A 21653-nucleotide genomic window follows, 5' to 3' on the forward strand; every position below is an offset into this window, starting at 1 on the left:
AGATTATAGACTGGCTGTAAGAAAACTCCGTCACAACATGCCTGTTATTTCATGTTTTTTAATTACTGACCGGGTTGTCCCTCCCTAGAACTCTGCTGTATTTGTGTTCACATCATCATACTTCAGAGAACAATGGTCCAATTTCTAATTGTAGCAGCACTGTTGTAGTTTAAAAATACTGATGATACTATAATGAGCCATCAGTGCTTTGGACCTGACCTTTAGGTATAAAGCATTGTTTCTTTGTAGATGATGAAGTAAACAAAGATGATGAAGTAAACATGTCGGATACTAACGTATCCCACACGTTTATTACACATTATCTTACCTGCCATTCCAGCTACCTGTTGCAACCTGTTACTGTGAGAGATTAAATGATTTGTAGACCAACAGCAGAGAAGGTGGTGAATGACTCAAGTTGGTAAAAAACTCACCCATTATTTACAGGGAATATGCATCCATGCAATGCATCCAGCAAAAGGAGGCATTATCACACATCTAGAGCCTGATGAAGGGTTCGCTCATCACAAATCTTTTTTTTCTTGGTGGTGTGTGAGAGGAGCAGTCCACCCACAACACATCACCATTTCATTAAAAGTCAAACACAGATAGAGAAACAACTATTCACTCTTACATGGAATTAAAATCACCAGTTCATCCATGACGTGTTTGATGGTGCAAAGAAGCCAGAGAACAGAATTCATTCAAAACAGCTGGGGGCATGATGACACCGGCATTGGTGCAACATTACTGATAAAACACAATGCTGCTCCAGCCACACAAATCTAGAAACACACATTTCACCCTTACAACATTAACACAACATCATTAAAACATTGCTTTTTAATTTGGACTTTGACAGTTCCATTAGCCTTTGCCCCTCTAACTCAGGACTGTCACCAGAGGGTGGGGAGTAATATCAATTTTGGGGGGCTTCAGCCTATGATGGGAAGCGAGGCCTCCTTTGATAAAAGAATGCTATTGGCAGAATATAGTGAAATACATGTAGTTCTGTGAGTGCAGGTTTTAGTTACTAATAGTTCACATTCAGGTTATTAACACACTTTCAAAATCAACCGATGAATCCTGCTGCATTATTATTCAGTAGATTAAATTTCATTCGGATTGATCGTAAATCATAAGAAATGAGTATGAAAATATGAAAGCCTGAAAACATAAAAAACATTGAGTCTCTCTACTACAGCTGCTGAACTAAACACAACATGCCACGTCTTGACTTGAATGGACTTGCACTGGAGTGTATTTTTTCATACACGCTTACCTCAGTATTTGCATATTGAGTTAAGACAAAGCATGAGTCATGCTACAACCATCAGTTATAAAGATGAGTGAAGCCTCAATGCAGAGGGAAATACTTGAGTTCAGAGCTCAGTACTTAAAGGCACAGGACTCATTTTACCTACATTTACCTAACTTCAAGTTTCAAGCGGCTTTAATCAATCTTTTAGTTTGGGATTAACAATAAATTGTTGTAACATAAACAGTCACAACCAGCTGTGATCATCAATCTGCACCTTTTTGATGTTAGGGATTCCCAAGTTTCAGGTTAATATTTGTTTTTCTGGCTGCAAGCTGCTTCACCTTGTTGATGCATGGAGATGATGTCACTTAGTCTTCATCACAGAGCAAGTGTTCGTGGCTCAATGTTTGTTTGGACAAGCATACTTCACACATTCAAAAGCATCAGTGTTATGCAAAAGACAACAAACTGAAGAACTCACTGAAGAAGTAAAACTTTACTCACATTCATGTCAATTGCAGCTTACCAAGTGCTTTACATGTACAAGCAAAGGGCACCAGCATCACATGTTCAAAGTGCACATAAGCACATTGCATCGCAAGAACACTTTAAACACAAACTCATCAGTTTGTCCACAACAAACTGATGAATCAACTAATCATGAACTCTATCTTACAGAGGAGCTTTAAGCGTTTTTAAAACAGATTCACCTGATCCAATGTGAACAGGGAGGGTTTTCCAGTGTTTCTGAGGTAAAGCTGCAAACAGCACTGTCGGATTTGAAACAGTCAGACGTTTCTGATAAAATGACCAAAGGGGCTGGATAGTAAAGCCAGGCTCAGAGTGTCAAAGTGCCTTACAATTGATAAAAAATTAAAAAAAAAATCTAAAAATCATTTCTGTACTTGACAAGAAATCAGTGAATAGAGCTCTGTAATGAGAGTAATGAGCTCCCAGGAAAAGGATTAGCTGCTGAATTTTGTAGAGAATCAAGATCGACAAATAAAAGTGTAAATGATGCATTAGAGCTCTGCTGTTGAAAATAAAATAAAAATGCAGTTTTACTGTCCATGAACGCTGCAAAACCTGAACTGACAAAGTGTCAGAGTCTGGTTGCAATGTGGGGAATGTACAGTTTAAATGTGTATAATACAGTAAAACCTCTGCTCTGAATCTGTTACCTACTGTATATTTCTACATTAACAGAGGAGAGCAATGATAATATATGGCATGATCCTTTAAAGGGAAATCTTGTATTGCTTTACTGTGTTGAGAATTTTACAAAAGCATCCAAAAATTGAATATAACAGCAATATGTACTCTTCACACAGTGTTAAATTGATTACTCAATTATTCAAAGTTGCATTTACTATAGAAAAACAATATTTGTATTTTGGGATTTGGGATTTTGTGCTGATAAGACATCCCAAAAAATGCAAAAAAAATCTTTGGAAAAAAAAAAAGGTTATATTAATCAGTAGTGGGTGGCGTGGTGGTGCAGTGGGTAGCGCTGTTACCTCACAGAATATTCCGGGTTCCAGTCCTGTCTGTGTGGAGTTACATGTTCTTCCTGCAGACAAGGGAAAAACATATAACTCCAGCTTCTTCTCACCTCTAAAAACATTCAGTTTAGGTGAACTGGTCACTCGAAATACTCTGTGAATGTGGTTGTTTGACTTTTGTGTGGTTCAGCAATGAGCTGGCATCTAATCTGGGGTGTACCCTGCCCTTCACACCTGTAGCTGGCTGGGATAGGCTCCAGCACACCCAGAAGGTGGATACCAAAAATAGATGGATAGATTAATCAGTTGTAAAAATAACCACTGCTGCCATAGACACATATTTTCAAAATGTTAACTTTATTTTGTAACTCTGACATTAATTCCTATCAAAATAAACATGATCCAGGATTGTCAATTTCAGTCCGACAGCTGTCAATTTCCGTCACTGAAACTGTAAAATTATAAATCTAACTTACTGATGGTTATTACCCATCATAACAACCTACACAATGGTTGGCTGGAAAAAAGGTGATGCCAACATGATACAAACACATTTTTACAATGCCACACCAAAGTAACACTCGTATGAGCCGCATTAGCCCTGTTTAATAAGGTGGCTGATTAAGTGGTCAGCTTTCTCCTTTTACGATTTTGAATAAAAGATTAAATTGTATCAACTAATTTAATCAAAGTCATTAAAGTCAAGTTAAATATAATATGGTTCTGAACAAGTCAGCTATTATTTACATAAATGTGGATGCCACGATACAAAAAAACACAAACTCATGTTCATCTTGAACTTCTGCAGCCTTCTTGGTCTTCAACTGAAAGGCATGTTCTTCAACATTTCATCTCAGCGACATATTCCGTCTTTGCAGTGTGAGAATCTCAGCCACCAGCAACTGTGGATCCATCAGGTGTGGAAACATGTCCATGGCTCTGTCCACCAAACTAGCACTGAAGATACCGAGGAGCTTCTTCCTGACGACTTCTCTCTCCTTGTCCCAGCTGGGGCTCTGCTGTGTTTCACATGGAGGCTCCCGAAATGAGTGCTCTGGTGTTTGTCTGCAGACTCCTGGAGGGGGAATCCCAAAAGGATCGGACCAATACTGCTGGGAGATGTGGGTCCTGCTGTGTTGGTAATCTGCATGCTGATTATAATCATGCATGCTAACCGGGTATGCACCATAGCTGGTATAATGAGCGGAGCTATGGGGGGTCATACCAGAACTGTGACTGCTGACTGGCCCATGGCTGAATTGCTGGTTGTGGTGCTGAAAAGCTGGTGCCGAATGCTGGGAGGAGCAGTCGCTGCAAGGTGCGCTTCTTGGAGGGCCGTAGTGCCGTCTTACGCTGTGGGCATGCCCATACTGGTGATCACTCCACGGAGCCTCCATGGGTAGACTATCAAAAGAGCCCAAGCCAGAATCTAGATGCTCCTGAGAGTCATTGCGCTGCATTAAAGCGAGGTCAGAAGAAGAGTACTGGCCAGATGTCTCCTTTCTAGGTGAGCCTTTTTTGTTGGAGCTTTGACCTGTCTTCACCTGACCTAAAGATTCATGTTTGTGATCTTTCTTTAAGGGGCCACTCTCATGCCTCAGATTCAGTTTCTTTGCCATATCCTCCACTAAAAAGAGGCTTTGTCCAGACACAGAGTGAAATGAAGATTGTTTCAGATCAATGCAGGGATGCTTAGTATTCTCCCGAAGTTCATCGGCAACTGCATAATTGGACTGTTTGCTTCGCTGACGGTGGTGGAATTTGCATTTGACCCCAAATGTACATTTCTTTCCTGGAACAAAGAAAATGATTTTAGCACTGCTGATAAGAAATTTAATTTGCATAGTGTTACCATTTTCAATCTGAGTAAAAGAAGATCTAAATGAAGTGACCTTTGGGTCACAAAATGTCACCTCTTCTGATATCAAGATGTTTTTGATATTTATTGAGTAAAGGCTAAAACCCTGTTTGTGAGGTCACCGATACCCAAACAATCCAAACTATACATCTCTGAGTTCATGTGGACAAAATTTAAAAAAGATTTCTTCCAGGCCTCTGTGAAATATTATGTTCACAAGAATGGGTTGTACATACTGTATATACAAATGCTATCATCAGCATGAAAACAGGCAGGAATATGATGGGCAGAGTTTGTGTCAGACAGGACCAGTAACGGGTTTTGGTTCTCTCACCATAAGGACAATGCTGTTTCTTTAGAGTCTTTGGAACTCTCCGAAGAAAGTTATCCAAGGTCGGTCCATGGCGGCCCAGAGGATCATCCGGAGGCATAAACCTGCACCACAGCGAGATTCAAACTCACTGAAGCCGATGGACTGACTCATCATCTATCTGAACTGCATTTTAGGATGAATACAGCGAGGAAAGCAATGGAAAAACCAAGATGGCAGAACTCACTTGTTATTAACAAAGGAGTACATGAGCAGCCTCTGCTCGATGAAGCGCTTCCACTCCGGCTCCTTCCCCTGGAGGTCCCGGTACATGTCGTTGGACACCATGATGCCGTCAGACTCGTAGGCCAGCTTGACGATAAACCAGTCGTCATTGCAGACCACCCGTTTGCCTGCGACACGTCGAGACGGCGTGAAAACCAGAATCTTTTTCTTCTCCAGGTCTCGCAAAATGTGTTGATCTGAAAACAAAGTCAAGTTGGTGTTGGTCAACGTTAATATGCTTAATTTATGAAGCAATATGATTGCTATCAGAAAACTAGGAATTGCAGCCAATGTAAAAAAAATGAACTTGGATAAAAGGCACATACATACACATACATGAATTATCATTCATGCTGCCACTATAGCAGATACATTTTAAACAGGTTAAATCTTAATAGTGCATTCTGCAAAAAAAATTAAAAAGTCATCTGCGTCAACAACCTGTTTATCTGCTAGAAGCAAACACACTCCAGTCAGTACAGACAGTAAGCGAGCCAAAGTGTAGACCGATAAGAGTCTACTTATCGTAAAGCCTCATGAAACATGGAAAAACCCTGCATTTCTATCTACTGATTTCTATCAACATACGCAGATCACAGATGCAGCTCATTTATATGATGTCTGGGGTAAAACAAACACACAGGGTTATTTTCCAATTTCAGTAATAAAGCTCACATTGAGAATCAGCAGCTGCATCAGAGGAAATCAGGGGTCTGCTTGTAAAGACTAAACTAATATTTAATCATTTGATTGGAACAAATTATTTATACTCACTGTTGATTTACTGTTCTCTGAAACACAAAGATATTTTAGTAATATAAAAAAAAAACAATGCTAAATAAAGCCACAGCTTTTAAAAGGTTCTAGTAATCAAGTCTAAATAAAATAATTTCTGGTCTAACTGCCAATTTAGCAAAAAAAACAAAAACCACAACCTGCTTGCGGATCTCAGTAATTCACACCACGTCATACACACATTCCTACACACCCTGATATCAGTTAGCACAGATGGCCATGTTGTGGGATCCGAGCACAGGGGGAAGTAAAAAGCATTAAATGAATGTAATGTGAATTTCTAGCATTTTACCAGAAATAGGAACATCTGGCCTCGGCTGCTCCTTCCTCCACGAGGGCACAAACACGGTGATATCAGTGTGGCCTCTGTCCAGGAAGAACTCCACAGCCAGCTGGATCCCCAGACAAGAGAAGACTTCTTTGTTCCCATGGCTGAAAATAAAGTTGTTATAAAATATTAAAATCAGAAAACACTTACACCAAACAATTAAGCAGAGTGTCATTACCCATAAAGCAGACAGTGACTGAGGTATCACTTGATGTCAATACACTGATCAGATGACTTCAGTTCTAATAGCTACCCATAAGGTTTACATAGAATATCTGAATCTATGATGTGAAAAACAATTAGTCAAACTGAATAAAATTCAAAGAAAGCCACAGAAACAGACTTGAGTGTTTGTGTGTTAGAATAGTCTGAAACTTCACTCAACCAACATGTTCCAGACTTTTTAAATGAGGAGTTAGATGATATCTCAGAAAGTATCATAATATAAATATTAAATTAGAGCCAAGTGATGTTTAGCTTCACTTCACATGAGATTCGAAAACAGCTCACAGAATAAATGTGTTGTTTTATTGTGTTTGTTGTTCAGAACGATGTAAAAAGACAAGCTGAACAAACTTAAGGGTTATTTGCTAAAATGTCTTCCTGGAATAATATTTCACCTTAACACTGCAGCGCGGTGGCCCAGCGGTCAGCACTACTGTCTCACAGCGGGAGAGTAACAAATGTTTACGATGGGTCTCAAGCAGACTGACTTCACTAGTGCATGTGATCATGTTTAGCATTAAAATAACTTGAAGTTTAATTGAATATGAGAGAAAAATAATGAAAGCAATTTGTGTAAAACAAATATTTCTTCTAACTTTTTTGTCGTTCAGACACAAAGTAATGGCTCTGGTGTTAAAGCTGTGTGTGCCTTGACCGTTCCAACATTATCCACTCCTTGTGCAATTCACCAGCAGCCAATACTGACACCAGATCAGCTAACCTTTAAAGCTACTTTGGCATTGCTTTAATATGGGAATTGAGTAGCAATTTTTAAATGCTGATATAAAACTGACGGTAAACAAGAGAATAGTAAAAAGAGTGTAAGTCATTAGAACTGAAGTGTGAAATGCTGTCAGGCCTGTTCCTGTCAAAGAGGGATCTTCCTGTTAAAGTCATGCTAACTATCAGGAAAGCAGAACGACTCTCATAAACCATATGATCTGCTTTGCATACTCCAGTTGCTCTATAACATGCCTGAACGGGCATGCCTATCTGTGGAAGGTTAACAGTGATCCACACAGTGATCTAACTTGAACCAGTGAGCTCACAGAGCTATACAGAGTCACCCTAACCTGACAGTATAGTTCTGAAAATCCTGAGCACATCCTTTAACCCCACTCAAATTAGTTCAACTTTGTAACCCCACTCAAATTAGTTCAACTTTGTAACCCCACTCAAATTAGTTCAACTTTGTAACCCCACTCAAATTAGTTCAACTTTGTGTCTTTCACAAATTAAGTTGAAAATTTCCTGAAAAATCCACAGAACAAATGCTGTCATTCTCTGTTGTCTCTTTGGCTACAACCACACAACCAGAAACTAATCCTCCAAGTAAAACAAATAATGCCTGTGGTCATGACTGCTGCGAATCCAGAGCTAAAAAAAAGACATGTCTGTAATGTCAGATGAGCTTAAACACATTTTGTGTCATTAAATCTGTCATATCCTAAACTATTGTTTTTTTAATTTGAAGATAACAACTAAAAGCTGCCCTTTGACAGGCTATTGGGCATTTCTGTGATTTCATGGGATACAGTATGTCTTACAATTTAGTGTCAATTTGATTGACATCAAATTGGTTTAAAACATTTGTGTTTCACTCTGATGAATTGTAATCACTTTTTATCTAAAGCTGCAGTCATACGTTTACAAGTTTAAATTTAAAAATGCAAATGCAAGATGTTTATGGACATTGAGTGACACTGACAGGGTGAAAATTTACTGATTGCCCACAAATGAAAAATTCCAACTTAGAGCAACATTCTGCTGGTTCTGGATGTTTGCCACTCAACGCCGACTGGCTGCAGTAAACCTGGAAATTATTTCTGTTCTGGGTGATGAACAGGTTCCTGTTGACAACGAACAATACAACCACTCACAGCAAACAAATATGACTTTGTTCCACAGGTGGGATGAAGCACTTGTAGGTAGGATCTAACCGGGCAACCACGCCTCCGATCAGAGTTTTCGAGTCATCAAACTGTGCTGAAGTTAGTCTGTGGTATTCACCCAGATCAGAACACATCTAGTGATGCAACAAAACTAGCAAGAAATAACTAGATCCCTTTCTGACTGTGGACATCCCCTCCATAGCCGCAACTCGCAGATCTCACATGATCCTTGCGTCAGAAGCATCACGGTAAGAAGTTCAGAGGAAGAGTTCATCCCCAAAGAGGAGGAAATACATCAAATACATTTCACCTGCTCGGACAGAATCACCTGATCCAGAACGAGGCGTGTGTATAAGCCAGTTCAAAATGTCATCGCCACGACTTTGACAAGATGTACTCTGTATGACAACAAAGACAAACGCTGGAGAGACATCACCGAAGCACTTTGCCAAAAGACACGCTGCCAAGCCAAACGGTGGAAAAAACTGGTTTCAAATCGCTCATTAAAAAGTTGGATCCCAGATGAGACATCTCATCAAGGAAACGTTTTTCACAGAGATGCACCGGCTATGTATAAAGAACAGCGCAATTTCTGTTTATTACTTTCAAGCTACAGTGAGCACTTTAATGTTTATTATATTTTGTTATATCTAAATATTCTATGCATAATGTGAAGGTGAAACATTTTGTTTGGTTTTATACTGAATATTTGAAGACAACTTATGTTTGTTGACATGATTGTGTTTACTGCAGTGAACAGCACTTCACATGAAATATGTGTTTTATACTGAGAAATAAAGTTATGAAACTTATTGTGTACAATTGTGTTTTGAAAATTTTGTCATATCAAAATATTGCATCACATTGTTATCACCAAATTTCTTTAGGGCCACATCGCCCACGCCTACTGATCACATCTGGCAGGGTCACCTGGGTGAGAGAGTATAATGTTGAAAATGAAACAATATCACCCCTGGTAACATCACCAATGATGTGTTTAGATTGCACAGCAAGGTGTGTGTGTGTGTCTGCGTGTGTGTATGTGTGAAACTGAGAATCAAATATCTTATTGTGGTGTTTATCTTTACTTGTGTGCAGACTGACACTGGCTGAAGAGCATCGCCCTCTTTGACCCAGAACCCAGAGTCCTGCAGCTGCTGTGGACAGATTCTGAATACACAGATGAACTTTCCACGGTGACTCAGGAACAGAAGGCCTGTCTTACTGTCAAGCAGTTGAGACGTGAGGAAAAAGTTACCACAGCATCAACGTTTTCACTGTGGATGAAATTACTTTTTAGTTTCATTCACAATTAATCTGGTATTTTCTGGACTCATTGATCTGTCCTTTTGGCTACAAAACATCAGAAATGATCAAAAACAAACCACTTTTGTCCGACAGATACATGTTGAGATTATGCGATGCAGAAATGCAGCTACTTCATTTTCAGAACAGTAATAACTGATGTTTTTTCATTGGTCAGAAGATTGTTCAAAATCTTTATTAATTTTCTGTCAATTGATTAGCAGATTAATAACCAATTCTTGAAGCTCCAGATTAAATGAAAGGCTGTAACCAGTGAATTTGCAGAATTAACATGACTAAATGTAGCTGCTTATTAATTTTGTGCTGATCAACTAATCAATAGTGTCAGGTGTAGCTTTTATTCTGCGGGATCTTTCACCTCATGGCCACGTTGCTTCCATCTATAACAATGGGTCTCAGGTCACCTTCATCCTCGCCACCTTCCTCTCTGCTTTGAGGAGACGATCTGGTACAGGGCAGCAGCTGAGTGGGCCTCTTGGTTTGAGCGTTCCCTCCAGGCACCAGCACCGACACAGTGGTCAACGGGCCCTGACTGGCGTCCCGACTGGCCCTGATCCTAACCAACTCTCCCAGAACTTTATCCGTGTCCACGTTGGGGCCGTACTGCTGCTGAATGGCCTGAACCTGAGCTGTGGAATACCCAAGCTTGTGGAAGAAGTCCATTTGGGTCTCCTGGAACTGGGTATCCAGTGGAGGGTCGGGCTCATTGGGATACATGTTCTCACTGAAGGGGTAGAAGGAATTTGGAGGTGGGAAAAGTGAAGAGAAGGTCCATGCAGAGGTCTGCGAAGCTTGTCTTGAGGGTTTTCCTTCACAGACAAACCCGGTGAGCCTTCACCTCATCTCCGCAGTGCTTTGTGTTCATGTTTGAGCTGTTTGGAAGAAAACATTAATATGTTGCTGTTACCGGTCTGACCGTAAGATGAACACCTTTGTAGGTCACATCATTAACATCATAATGAAAAAAAAAACATTTAGTGTACGTTTAGCTCAATGAAATTAAAAAAAGAAAGCGTTTTATTCCCTCATTCAGGGATGAGATGGCAGAGGAAGCTCAGTAGGTCCACGACGAAACACAGACGATTGGATTGGGGGGGGGGGGGGGGTCGCCCCTGAAGTTGTGCCATAACTTCAGTTTAACAAAACAGGAGAAACAAACTCACCCCAGAAGCTTCGGTGAGCTGTCGGACCGTCGTTTCTCTTGGGTGAACGCGTCCGTCGCAGCCGCGGTGCGCGTCGACGCGCCGCTCATGAGCGAGCTGGGAGCCGCCACAAGGAAGTCAGAGCTTTTCCTGGTCCGTACAAAGAGGTTTGCCCGAGTCAAATGTCCTTCAATAAACAGCCCAATCCAGCTACCGACGGGTACGAACAATACGCGCCACGTACGATCATGTTTCAGGAGCAGGAGTAATGTAGAAGTAGTGGTAGAAATAAAGGTAATCATACTTTATGAAATGCTGACAGAAGACAGCTGTTCCTTGTAATTATGGTTCACTGCTTTTAAAATCAATAAATACATAAATATGCTTAAAATGATCAATATCGAGCCATCTAAAAAGTTTAGCTTTTTTTTTTTTAATTATACAAAAGCAGGGGATAATAAACTAAATTTACAAATTATAAGTCACGCTTAATTAAAGTATGTTATAATTAACTTTACCATGGATGTGGATCTCCTCTGGGGATCAATAAAGTTTGAATTATTATTATTATTATTATTATTATTATTATTATTATGTGTCAGTGTGTTCATATTTTTAACGTCGAAGCTGGTAAAGGTGGAGCTTATTCTAGCCTATTTATATACTGACACCACAACCACCATAACCACCACTATAAGCTTATTGTAGCTGGTGTGTGTGTGTGTGTGTGTGTGTGTGTGTGTGTGTGTGTGTGTGTGTGTGTGTGTGTGTGTGTGTGTGTGTGTGTGTGTGTGTGTGTGTGTGTGTGTGTGTGTGTGTGTGTGTGTGTGTGTGTGTGTGCGTCTAGTTTAAACGTGTTATCAGTTTTCAGATTATAGGTGAGTGCATCGTTCAAGTCCCTTCAACCTGAAATTAACACGAAAAAAACATACTTTCATATTTTTTCTTTGTTACTTTATTTCCTCCACTTTTTCACATGTGAATGTTAAAAAGTGTATTGTATATTGTGTATTGGGTCAAAAGGGAAAGCTTTTCTGAACACATAATTAAAATTTCAGGACAAACACAATGCTGATGCTTTTATTTTCCAGAATGACAAGAATAATAAACATTTACAATGAAAATGAAGTGAATCATTTACCCTTGATTACAGTAACGGCTTCTCCACTGTAGCTGTAGCTTGTGCATTACTATATCAGATGCAGATGATTCTGTTACGGGTGTCGGTTGTGAATCCTGTCCAGATCGAGATGATTCTGGCTCATGTTTGGATTTAAGTGAGGGTTCTGCAACCTCTCCAGATATTGACGATTCTAGTATAGGTGTTGGTTCAGGTGTTAGTTTTGACTCCTGTTCAGATGATCTTGATGTCATTTCAGATGGTAGTTCATGTGTTGGTTCTGTATTTTGTTTAGATGCAGGTGATTTTGCTTCAGGTTCTGATTTGTTAAATGATTCTGTGTCCTCTCCAGATATTGGTGATTCTGGTACAGGTGGTGGTTCTGAATTTTCCCCCGATGAAGGTGATTCTGGTTCAGATGAAGGCTCATGTGTTAGTTCTGAATACTCTTCAGATGTAGATGATTTTGCTTCAGGTTCTTTTTCAAGGGAGGGTTCTGTTTCCTCTCCAGATGGTTCTAAATCCAGTTCAGATGCAGGTTCTGAATCTTGTTTTGATATTGGGGATTCTGGTTCAAGCTCTGATACAAGGGAGGGTTCTGTATTCTCTCTAGGTATTGATGATTCTGTTACAGGTGTAGGTCTTAGTCTTAGTTCTGAATCCTCTCCAGATGAAGTTGGTTCCGGGTCAGATTTTAGTTCAGGTAATGGTTCAGGTTCTGATCTGTTAGAGGGTTCTGTGTCCTCTCCAGATGTTGATGATTGTAGTATTGGTGTTGCTTCAGGTGTTGGTTCTGAGCCCTGTGTGGATGCAGGTGATTCTGTTTCAGAAGATTTTTCAGGTGTTGGTTCTAAATCCTGCTCAGATGTTGGTGATTTTGCTTCAGGTTCCAATGTAGGGGATTCTGCGACAGGTTCTGATTCAAAAGAGGTTCCTGTATCCTCCTCTGATGTCGATGATTCTGGTAGATGCAATGTGATTTGAGTTTCTGGTTCCGAATCCTGTCCCGATATGTGTGATTCCATTTTAGAGGTTAGTTCATGTATTGGTTCTGAATGTTGTTCCAATATAGAACATTCTGGTTCAGTTTCTGGTTTCTTTGGTTCCATATCCTCTCCAGATATTATTGATTCTAGTATTGGTGTTGGTTCAGCTGTTGGTTCTAAACCCTGTTCCAATGTAGGTGATTTTGGTTCTGTTTCAAGGGAGGGTTCTGTAGTCTCTCCAGGTACTGATGATTCTGGTACATTGGTGAATTCAGATGGTTTTGGTTCCCCTCCAGATGTTAGTGATTCTGGTCTAGATGCAGGTTCATGTCTGGGTTCTGAATCCTGTCCAGGCAAAGCTGATTCTTTTTCAGATTTTAGTTCAGGTGATGGTTCTGAATCTTGTTCCACTGTAGGATATTCTGGTTCAGGTTCTGATTTGTTAGGGGTTTCTGAGTCTTCTCCAGATGTTGATGATTCTAGTATTGGTGTTGCTTCAGGTGTTAGTTCTGAACACTGTCTGGATGCTGGTGATTCTGTTTCAGGAGATTTTTCAGGTGTTGGTTCTAAATCCCGTTCAGATGTAGGTGATTTTGCTTCAGGTTCTGAATCAAGGGATTGTTTTGTATCCTCTCTAGGTATTGATGATTCTGATACAGGTGTAGGTTGAAGTGATGGTTCTGATTCCTCTCCATATGTTAGTGATTCTGGTTCAGATGAAGGCTCATGTCTTGGCTGTGAATCCTGTCCAGGCGAAGCTGATTCTGTTTCAGATTTTAGTTCAGGTGCTGGTTCTAAATCTTCTGGTTCTGATTCCATGGACGTTTCTGTATTCTCTCCAGACATTGCTAATTCTGGTACAGTTGGGAGTTGAGATGGTTCTGATTCCTCTCCAGATGTAGGTGATTTTGGTTCAGGTTCTGATTCGAGGGAGGGTTCTGTATCTTCTCCAGATATTGAAGATTTTTCCTCCAGTTCTGATCTAACTGAAGGTTCTGAATTTTGTTCAGGTATGTCTGATTCTACAAATGGTGCTGGTTCAGATGTAGCTGTTCCATCATGCTGGATTTGGGCCTCGATCGGCTCCAGGAGCTCCTGTCTGTACTGTCTTTGTTGCTTCTGTGAGCTCATAGCACATTTACAGGGTTCAAGTTCAGTGATCTGTTTGATCAGAGCAGCACTGGGGAAGTTCATACTCAAAACCCCCAAACATCCTGGGTTCAATGAGCTCTTGTTGTGTTTCACCACAAAGTTATAAAGTGCTTTGTTTAATGTTTTCGCCTGTTGTTTTGGATTTGAAATAAGGGATGATGGACTTTCACTCAGAACCAATTTATTTCCACAGAAATATGACCTTATCTGCTTTATCCTGCCTTCCACATTATTTAGCTTGCTGCGATCAAAGAATAATGATTTTTGGTTTATTATTCCATCATGCAAAGTTTTGCTCTGGAGAAAAATAATCTTGCCCCTTGCTTGTTTCATGTTTGGTACTGTTAACTTTGTCCATATCTTATCTTTGAACTTTAGAATAAATTTCCTTAACATTTTTGTCACTTCTTGCTTGTAGAGTCCATGTATCTCCACTTTCAAAAGCACAGTCTCATTCCGGTTATTTTTTAAGAAATTAAGAAGGGTCTCTAGGACTTCACTAAGTTTAATTTGTTGCCTGATCATCCACTGACTATCCCGGATGTACACATGTTTTTCAGTAGGCAACAAAATCCCAAAATGCAAATCAAAATATCGTAGTCCCACGAGAAGTTGCTTGTCCAAGTTCCAGACTTGACATACGGTCAGGGGTCCGCCGTGTAATGACAGGCTTTCATGTGTTCCAGGGATGGAGACAGCAGAGACTGGGGTTGCCTCGGGTATCGACGCCATCCACTTCAGGTTATAGTGCTGTTCAGCTAGAGCTGGGTTATCATTGAAACCCACATCTGAACCCAAACCCATTGTTATTCTGGTAAAGGAAAGATAAGATACATTCTTTACATTTATTCTGAAACTTCAAACAAGTAAGAAAAAAAATACTAACAAATAAAGATAGGATAACTGACTATGATTTACTGGTTAAATTTTAAAAACTCATTGACTGATTATTATATTAATTACACTTCTTTTTTAAAAGAGCAAGAAGATATAGTGAGAAAAAATTCAACAGAATAGAATCACTTACATTAAAAAAAGCCAGACGTAAGGATGGATCTCCATGCCTGGCTTGTTGGGTACGATCCAGGGAGCTTAGTTACGAAGTATTTTTCTCTTTAACTCAAATTTCCTTAACATTTAACCAGCCTCACAGGCATCTAACCACCAGCATGAATGTAAAAAGACACTTGTCTCCTTTGGAGCAAGCTACTGTGAGCGCATAAAGATAAATTATCATTTGCATGTTTCGACTCTTTAATCTCTTGTTTGAGGTGAGACAGACAGACAGACAGACAAAGAAGCATGGTGCAAGAGCTGAACTGACAGATGAGTGAGTGAAATGAGGCCCCAGGTCATGGAGATTCATGAGTTAGTTCAGGTAGTTATCATGCAAAGCACACAGAACAGAATAGTACAGTATTTCACAAAAAGTGATATCATGTTCATGTTGGCAACTACATGCTGTAGAAATACTTCAATTCAATTGAAAATATTACTGTACTCAAAGAAGGAAGTAGATACGGGTCCATTGCCATGTCCACAACCAAAAGTTTGGAGATAAACTTTTTTTTTTCAGGAATGGTATGCTGAAAGTTGACCGACCTACAAAAAGCTTTGACTTCAACCCTTTCCAACACTTTAAGAGCAAAATAAAATGAGCCAGGCCTCATATCCCAGAATAAATACATAACCACAGATCTCGTAGCTTAATGGGAAGAAGTTCTAAAACCTTATAGTTTTCCCAGAAAAATGGAGATTGATACCAGAAACGAATGGCTCTGGATGTGGATTAATAATCACTTATTAATACAGAATGATGACGATGATGATGAGGATGATGTCGATTTTGTGAATCATAAATGGATGTCGATGTTCTGATCTGTTAGAGTTCAGGTCAATTCATACAGTTGACCATGAACTGTACAGTTTGAAAGTAGGTCTTTGTTCTCATTTGACTTTTGGCATCAAATTCTGAGCACAGACTCAACACAATCATGACTGGAGAACGTGTGGTTGGCTCTTCTGTACAGTCGCGTCATTACCATCCTGGCCAATAAGCTTGTGTCAGCCTCTGCTGATCCTCTTCCTAGCCACCTGTTGCATCTTAGTGTGACGGAATATCCCCACATGCATGAAAGAAAAGAAAAAACATGTAGAAATGGACAGTTTGTTACCAGTGGAAACCAACGGCCGGGACGATTGGATAACTTTGAAATGAGAACAGTGCCGCTGATCTCCAATGAGCTCAACTACTTTTAACACCTATTTCATCACCAGCTTTTGTCGATAGGAGTTAATCCCTTCTTTGTCTTTGCAAGATGTCCATGAGAACTCTCCCCCTGGTTTTCATTAATCTTGGTGGGGAGATGGTGTACATACTGGACCAACGCCTGAAGGCTCACAACACATCTGAGGACAACTCAGAAAAAGGTATAGGTAGTGCAACCAGAGAAATGACAGGCTTATTACTCACGTGTGTGTTCAGGACACAGTCATCCCTGCTGATAATCTGTCAGGAAGCAGTTCATGAAATGAACATTACAACACACTCAACTCAAGGCTGCTTCTCTTTCTTTCTTTCCTGGAAAATGTACCTCACGTGCAGGAGTGTGGTCAGAAAATGACAGAAAAAGAGGTAATCATTCCATATTCTGGGTTTAATAGTCTAGTGACTCCTTCAACCCCAGTAGTACATATAATCGAATCCTACGCTCACATGTAGGGACACTGCCTAGAACATGCACACAGCACTATGCGATTGTTTTCTTGACATTTTAGCCATTTGCCCATTTGAAAATAGTGCAAAGCCTATGTCAATTAATGTCATTGATTTTGGTCAACATGTACTTATTTTCAATTTCATGCAATAGATACATTTCAATTAAATTTGGACAGATGTAACAAAAACTCTTGGGAGATCTCATAGATTTAGTAAAAAGTGAGTCAAAACTGGAATCTGACTTTCTCGCATATGATCATACAAATATATTTCTACCAAAACTATATAACAAATAACATTCATGTGAAAAATTTGAAGTTTATATAAAATTGTGATAGAGGCAGCTAAAAAACATACTGTAGGTCTGCTGGCAAACTAGGTGCTGATATAACATTGTTTAGCTGAAGCTAGAAATAATTTTGTTCATCAACTATATTGCATTTTTATGAAAAAAATTATCAGTTGGGACAGAAATGAATTATTCTACATAATTGAATGAGGCAAAACGCTAATTCAAATACAATAAAGAAATTAGACTAGTTTATTTTTACAATGTCAAAGTTGAAAATGAATAAGCAAACATGCAAATGTTAAGTTAATCCTTGTAATGGATTGGGAATAGTCGAGACCAGAAATTTAAGATCACATTTTTTTCACAGGAACAGGATATTTCCCTTAGTAACTGTCTAAAGGCGTGAAGTTATGAAAACTTATATCTTCTCTTCTCTTGTCAACCAAGAACTTTATTTTAGAAGAAACTCATCTGTGCCAGTACATTTAGCAATAAATCAACCACCTGTCTGTTTGCCTCTGCTCTCATGTTCATAGTAATGACTGACATCATTGGGACCATGTTCAGTAAAACGTTTATGGATGAACTTCTCAAACCGCAGCAGCTGTATTCACATAGAATGATGAAAACTGTGCTAACTAGGTTAGCACATGCTTCAATCATGAGGCTGAACCTGGCCAGCATGGACAGGGTATGTACAAGACAAACTAAATATGACAGCAAAGCCAGCATGGCCCTTTGTCATTTTTGCTTTTCATTTTCGGCATATTTTCATGTTAGACCTTGAGTTTTATGTTGTTTTTCCATCAGTGACAGCTTCAAAATAAGTTATCCCTCATTTGTTTTAATACAGATCCTGAGTCAGAAACAGTTATACGAACTCCAATGTGTTATGAATTGGCAATTTTAGTCATGTGGGCAAAAATTTCATTAGCAGAAGAGTACTTTTGCTTGAGGGTCATATGTTCTTTCTTTTTCCCTCCTGTAGCTCTATGAGCTGATGATCATGGCCTTTAAATATCAAGTATTTCTTTGTCCACGTCCAAAAGATTTGCTGCTTATCTCTTACAATCACTTGGATACCATTAGAGAGTTTGTAACAGACACTCCAGTGGTCGGGAACCAGGTGGATGAGACACAGAGGAGGATCATTGAGGTATGCTGGGAGTACTAACCTTGAATTTTCATGTTTCATCATGGACTGCTTTTTTTTTTTTTTTTTTAATGTTCTCATACATTAAACAACACACAACTCCAGTCTAACTGTAACCTGTGTGACCTCTTTGTAGGTTTATTCATCTTTATCTGAAGGTGAATTTCAGCTTCTCAGACAAACGCTGCTGATATTTTTTCAAGACATGCATGTTCGAGTGAGTCCTCTTTTAGTGTTTCTGTCAATACTGAAGAAAACAGCAGTTTTTGTGATTTTTTTTTTAAACTTCTCTTAGGTGTCGCTTTTCCTCAAAAATCATCTCCAGAATCCAAATGGATGTTTTGTCCTGGCAACTTCAGGGCCTGTGCCCCATGGGATTGATGTGCCAGGGCTTATTAGGTAGGCAGCTCATGAACAACAACATGATATTTGATGTGTTCTGATGGTCAGACATCTGTTCATCCATTAATGTTAGGCTGTGGCTTGTCTTTATGGATCAAGGTGATTTACAAAGGTGACAGTAACATTACATGGTCCAAAAGCCCGTCTTCAGTAGCTAGCATTTAGCATATATTCTGTTAATATTCAGCCAAATACAGGCTACAGACTGCCCAAATCCCTGATCCTATACTGTGTGATCGTCTCCAAGGTCATGATTTCATCATCTAAGATTATATTTTTACTGGATAAAATAAGATGAATACACTGAATTCACAATGGATTTTTTTGTATTGACGGATGGCCTGCTGTTACGGGGACTTTTAATGGCGTGATAATGATGACTTGGACCAGCTGAAGGTTGTAGTTGGTTGTCATAAAATGTTGGCGTGCTAATACTGTAAAACATCAAAGACCCGTAGGAGTGCCCTCAAAATTTTCAATACAAATGTTTTTGAAAAATTAAAACACTTGCAAGAATTCTAACAACCACATAAATACATACAAACAAAAATAAACTCAGAAAATAGCAAATGACATGTCAAAATCGGTTACATAGAAATGTAATATAAATCTCACCAGTCTTAAAGGAGAATGTCATGATTACATTATCAAGTTGGGAACATTGTACAGCTTAATTTATATGAATTTCCGGGTAAAAACAAAAAATCCCAAAGCATTTTAACACAGTCAGAGTTTTAAATTTCACAATATCTGATGTGATTGCATGAAACGTTACCCACCAAACTCTGATTGAGAACATAACAAATTTTAGTTGGCATTAGCAATTAGGTCACTGGATCGCAGTAAGTGTAGATTTTAGTTACTATCTTAGTTCAGAAAACGGACAAAACGTTCAGCATCAGTTTCCACCTTCACACAAAAAGCAATGATATCTTTATATAATGTAGGTTTTGCTTAGAGAGGTACCTAATTTAGTAAAAAGATCAAGAGAATTATGTTCACTTGGTGTATCTCACAACTAAATAGAAATCTGAATTACATGAACACACCAGCCTTGTCATTAAGTGCCTTGTCTTTATTTGAAATAGTCTTGGATTTTCTGTATTTTTAGTAAATATCTAAATATTCCAGAGTGTCATCATTGTCTTCCTGTTTTGCCAGGTCATTTGACAGGAAGGGCAGGGAAGTGAGACGAACTGAATTCCCCACTGGAGGAAATTATACCAGTCCCATCAGAGAAGGATGCTTTGACCTGCATGGAGACAGAGTCATCAGGCTGGGCCTGAACATGTGTGTATGGACTGTGTGCTGCTGCAGCATGTACTGTATGGATGATAATACATATCTGGACCACAACATGGCTCTGCTGTGTGTTTCATGAATTTAAGGTACAGTGTGAACCATCTAGAAGAGGCGCACGCATCCAAGACTCCCTCTGTAAAGGTAAAAACAGGCCCCGTAAACTGACTAGTAGTAGTTAACTGAATTATCCTAAGGCCAAAAAGCACAGGTTCCAGCTAGAATTTCTGTTTCAGTTATTATAAGTCAAAAATGACATTATTCATTCTATTAACTGTGATGACTGTATTTAATGTAGCAGCAAAAAAAAAAAACTCCCAAAAAACAAAACAAAAAAAATATGTTAAGCTGCTTTTGGATAATTCACATCACTTGCTGGCAGCGATTAGTTTCTGAAATGTTTTGTAAAGCTGACAGCAGAATCATTAGAGAGGTTTGGCAGATTTGAAAAGATTTATCCAACCTCTCTTCAAATTTCAGTCAGTAGCAGAACATGAACCTGTAAAATGACCTTGTGCTTGCTGCATCCCCACTTTTGCAAGAAAGCTTCGATAAATATATCTATATTTTAAATTTACTGTATAGGAGTATAATTACTTGTCTGCACAGTGTTTGTATCACAAATTGTCTTGTCACACATTTACACAAACAACCTGTCATGCACTTTCACACGGGACCACAACTGTCCACTTGCTGCAGACAGACGACTCTCCCAATCTCATGGCTAAAGAGGAGCTGAACCTGCTGGCTCGTCTGATGGGCAGCATGAAGGTCGAGAACACGGCCAAAGCTGAAAGCAGCTTTCGGATCAACCTGTTCACAACAGATGAAGAGGAGCAGATGTGAGTAATAGTTTTTCTTTGGACGTTTGAATTTGAATGAAAATTTATCCCCACAATGCGGCGGATAATAGATGGATGACTTTTATTTTGGTGAACAGGGGCACATCAGGTGGAACACAGCAGAACCTGTCTGAGGTGATAAATATTCAAGCTATGCAGGTAGAGCGGGATTGAAAATGATCGTATGATTAAATCCATCATAGACAACAGCGACACGCCATCACTGGCGAATCTTCATCATATGACCAGTTGACATGTTGGTGTTTCCTCTGATTCAGGATGAGCAGACTGCGACAGAGCTGGCTCAGATCGCAGGACAATTTGCAACAGAAGAAGACACAGAGTGTGGACACCCCAGCAGCAGCAAAGGAGACGACCTGTTGGCCATGATGGACGACCTCTGACCTTGTTGTGTAGTGAAATGTAATGATCACACATCATTTATTGCTTTGGCTGTGTTGACTCACTCTGGCTGATTTCACATCAGCCAGAGTGTGTCAACATTCTGTTGCAATCCAATGCAATGCAATGCAATAGAACAAACAACTGTTAATAAAATTGATAAGTAGTGATGTAGAGTGGAGAACATTGCATTTTGAAGTAAATTTCAAGTTGTGCTATGGTTTTGATAAAATTCTAAAAACAAACAAACACAAAAACAATAAAAGAAAGAGTTAACAATATATCCACAATACATTTACACTTTTTATAATATGCTTTAAAAAATGTAAATAACTATAATGTGTAATTCTTTCGAAGTTGCA

At 39.3% G+C, this 21653-nt stretch overlaps 2 protein-coding genes across 3 annotated transcripts; one reads left to right on the top strand and one right to left on the bottom strand.

Moving 5' to 3' along the window:
* Positions 1 to 1776: 1776 nt before the first annotated feature.
* Positions 1777 to 11075, bottom strand: zc3h12ab (zinc finger CCCH-type containing 12Ab). The gene is made up of 6 exons (XM_068333080.1): positions 10946 to 11075; positions 10141 to 10654; positions 6304 to 6443; positions 5179 to 5413; positions 4956 to 5056; positions 1777 to 4555 (listed from the first exon to the last, which is right to left on the bottom strand). Exons 2-6 carry the CDS (start codon positions 10497 to 10499, stop codon positions 3612 to 3614), a joined length of 1779 nt encoding a protein of 592 aa, XP_068189181.1. The 5' UTR covers positions 10500 to 10654; positions 10946 to 11075; the 3' UTR covers positions 1777 to 3611.
* Positions 11076 to 16302: 5227 nt separating this feature from the next.
* Positions 16303 to 21616, top strand: oscp1a (organic solute carrier partner 1a). Of its 2 annotated transcripts, none has more exons than XM_068333436.1 (11): positions 16303 to 16612; positions 16788 to 16817; positions 17730 to 17884; positions 18182 to 18349; positions 18483 to 18563; positions 18642 to 18745; positions 19910 to 20038; positions 20137 to 20191; positions 20747 to 20889; positions 20988 to 21048; positions 21168 to 21616. In XM_068333436.1, the coding sequence occupies exons 1-11, from the start codon at positions 16501 to 16503 to the stop codon at positions 21291 to 21293; spliced, it is 1164 nt and encodes a 387-aa protein (XP_068189537.1). In that variant the 5' UTR covers positions 16303 to 16500; the 3' UTR covers positions 21294 to 21616. The 2 variants fall into 2 exon arrangements, with proteins under 2 accessions (XP_068189537.1, XP_068189538.1); XM_068333437.1 differs by having other exon boundaries at positions 20988 to 21024.
* Positions 21617 to 21653: the final 37 nt, after the last annotated feature.

This window comes from Antennarius striatus, chromosome 14 (assembly GCF_040054535.1).
Source record: "Antennarius striatus isolate MH-2024 chromosome 14, ASM4005453v1, whole genome shotgun sequence".
NCBI lineage: Eukaryota > Metazoa > Chordata > Actinopteri > Lophiiformes > Antennariidae > Antennarius > Antennarius striatus.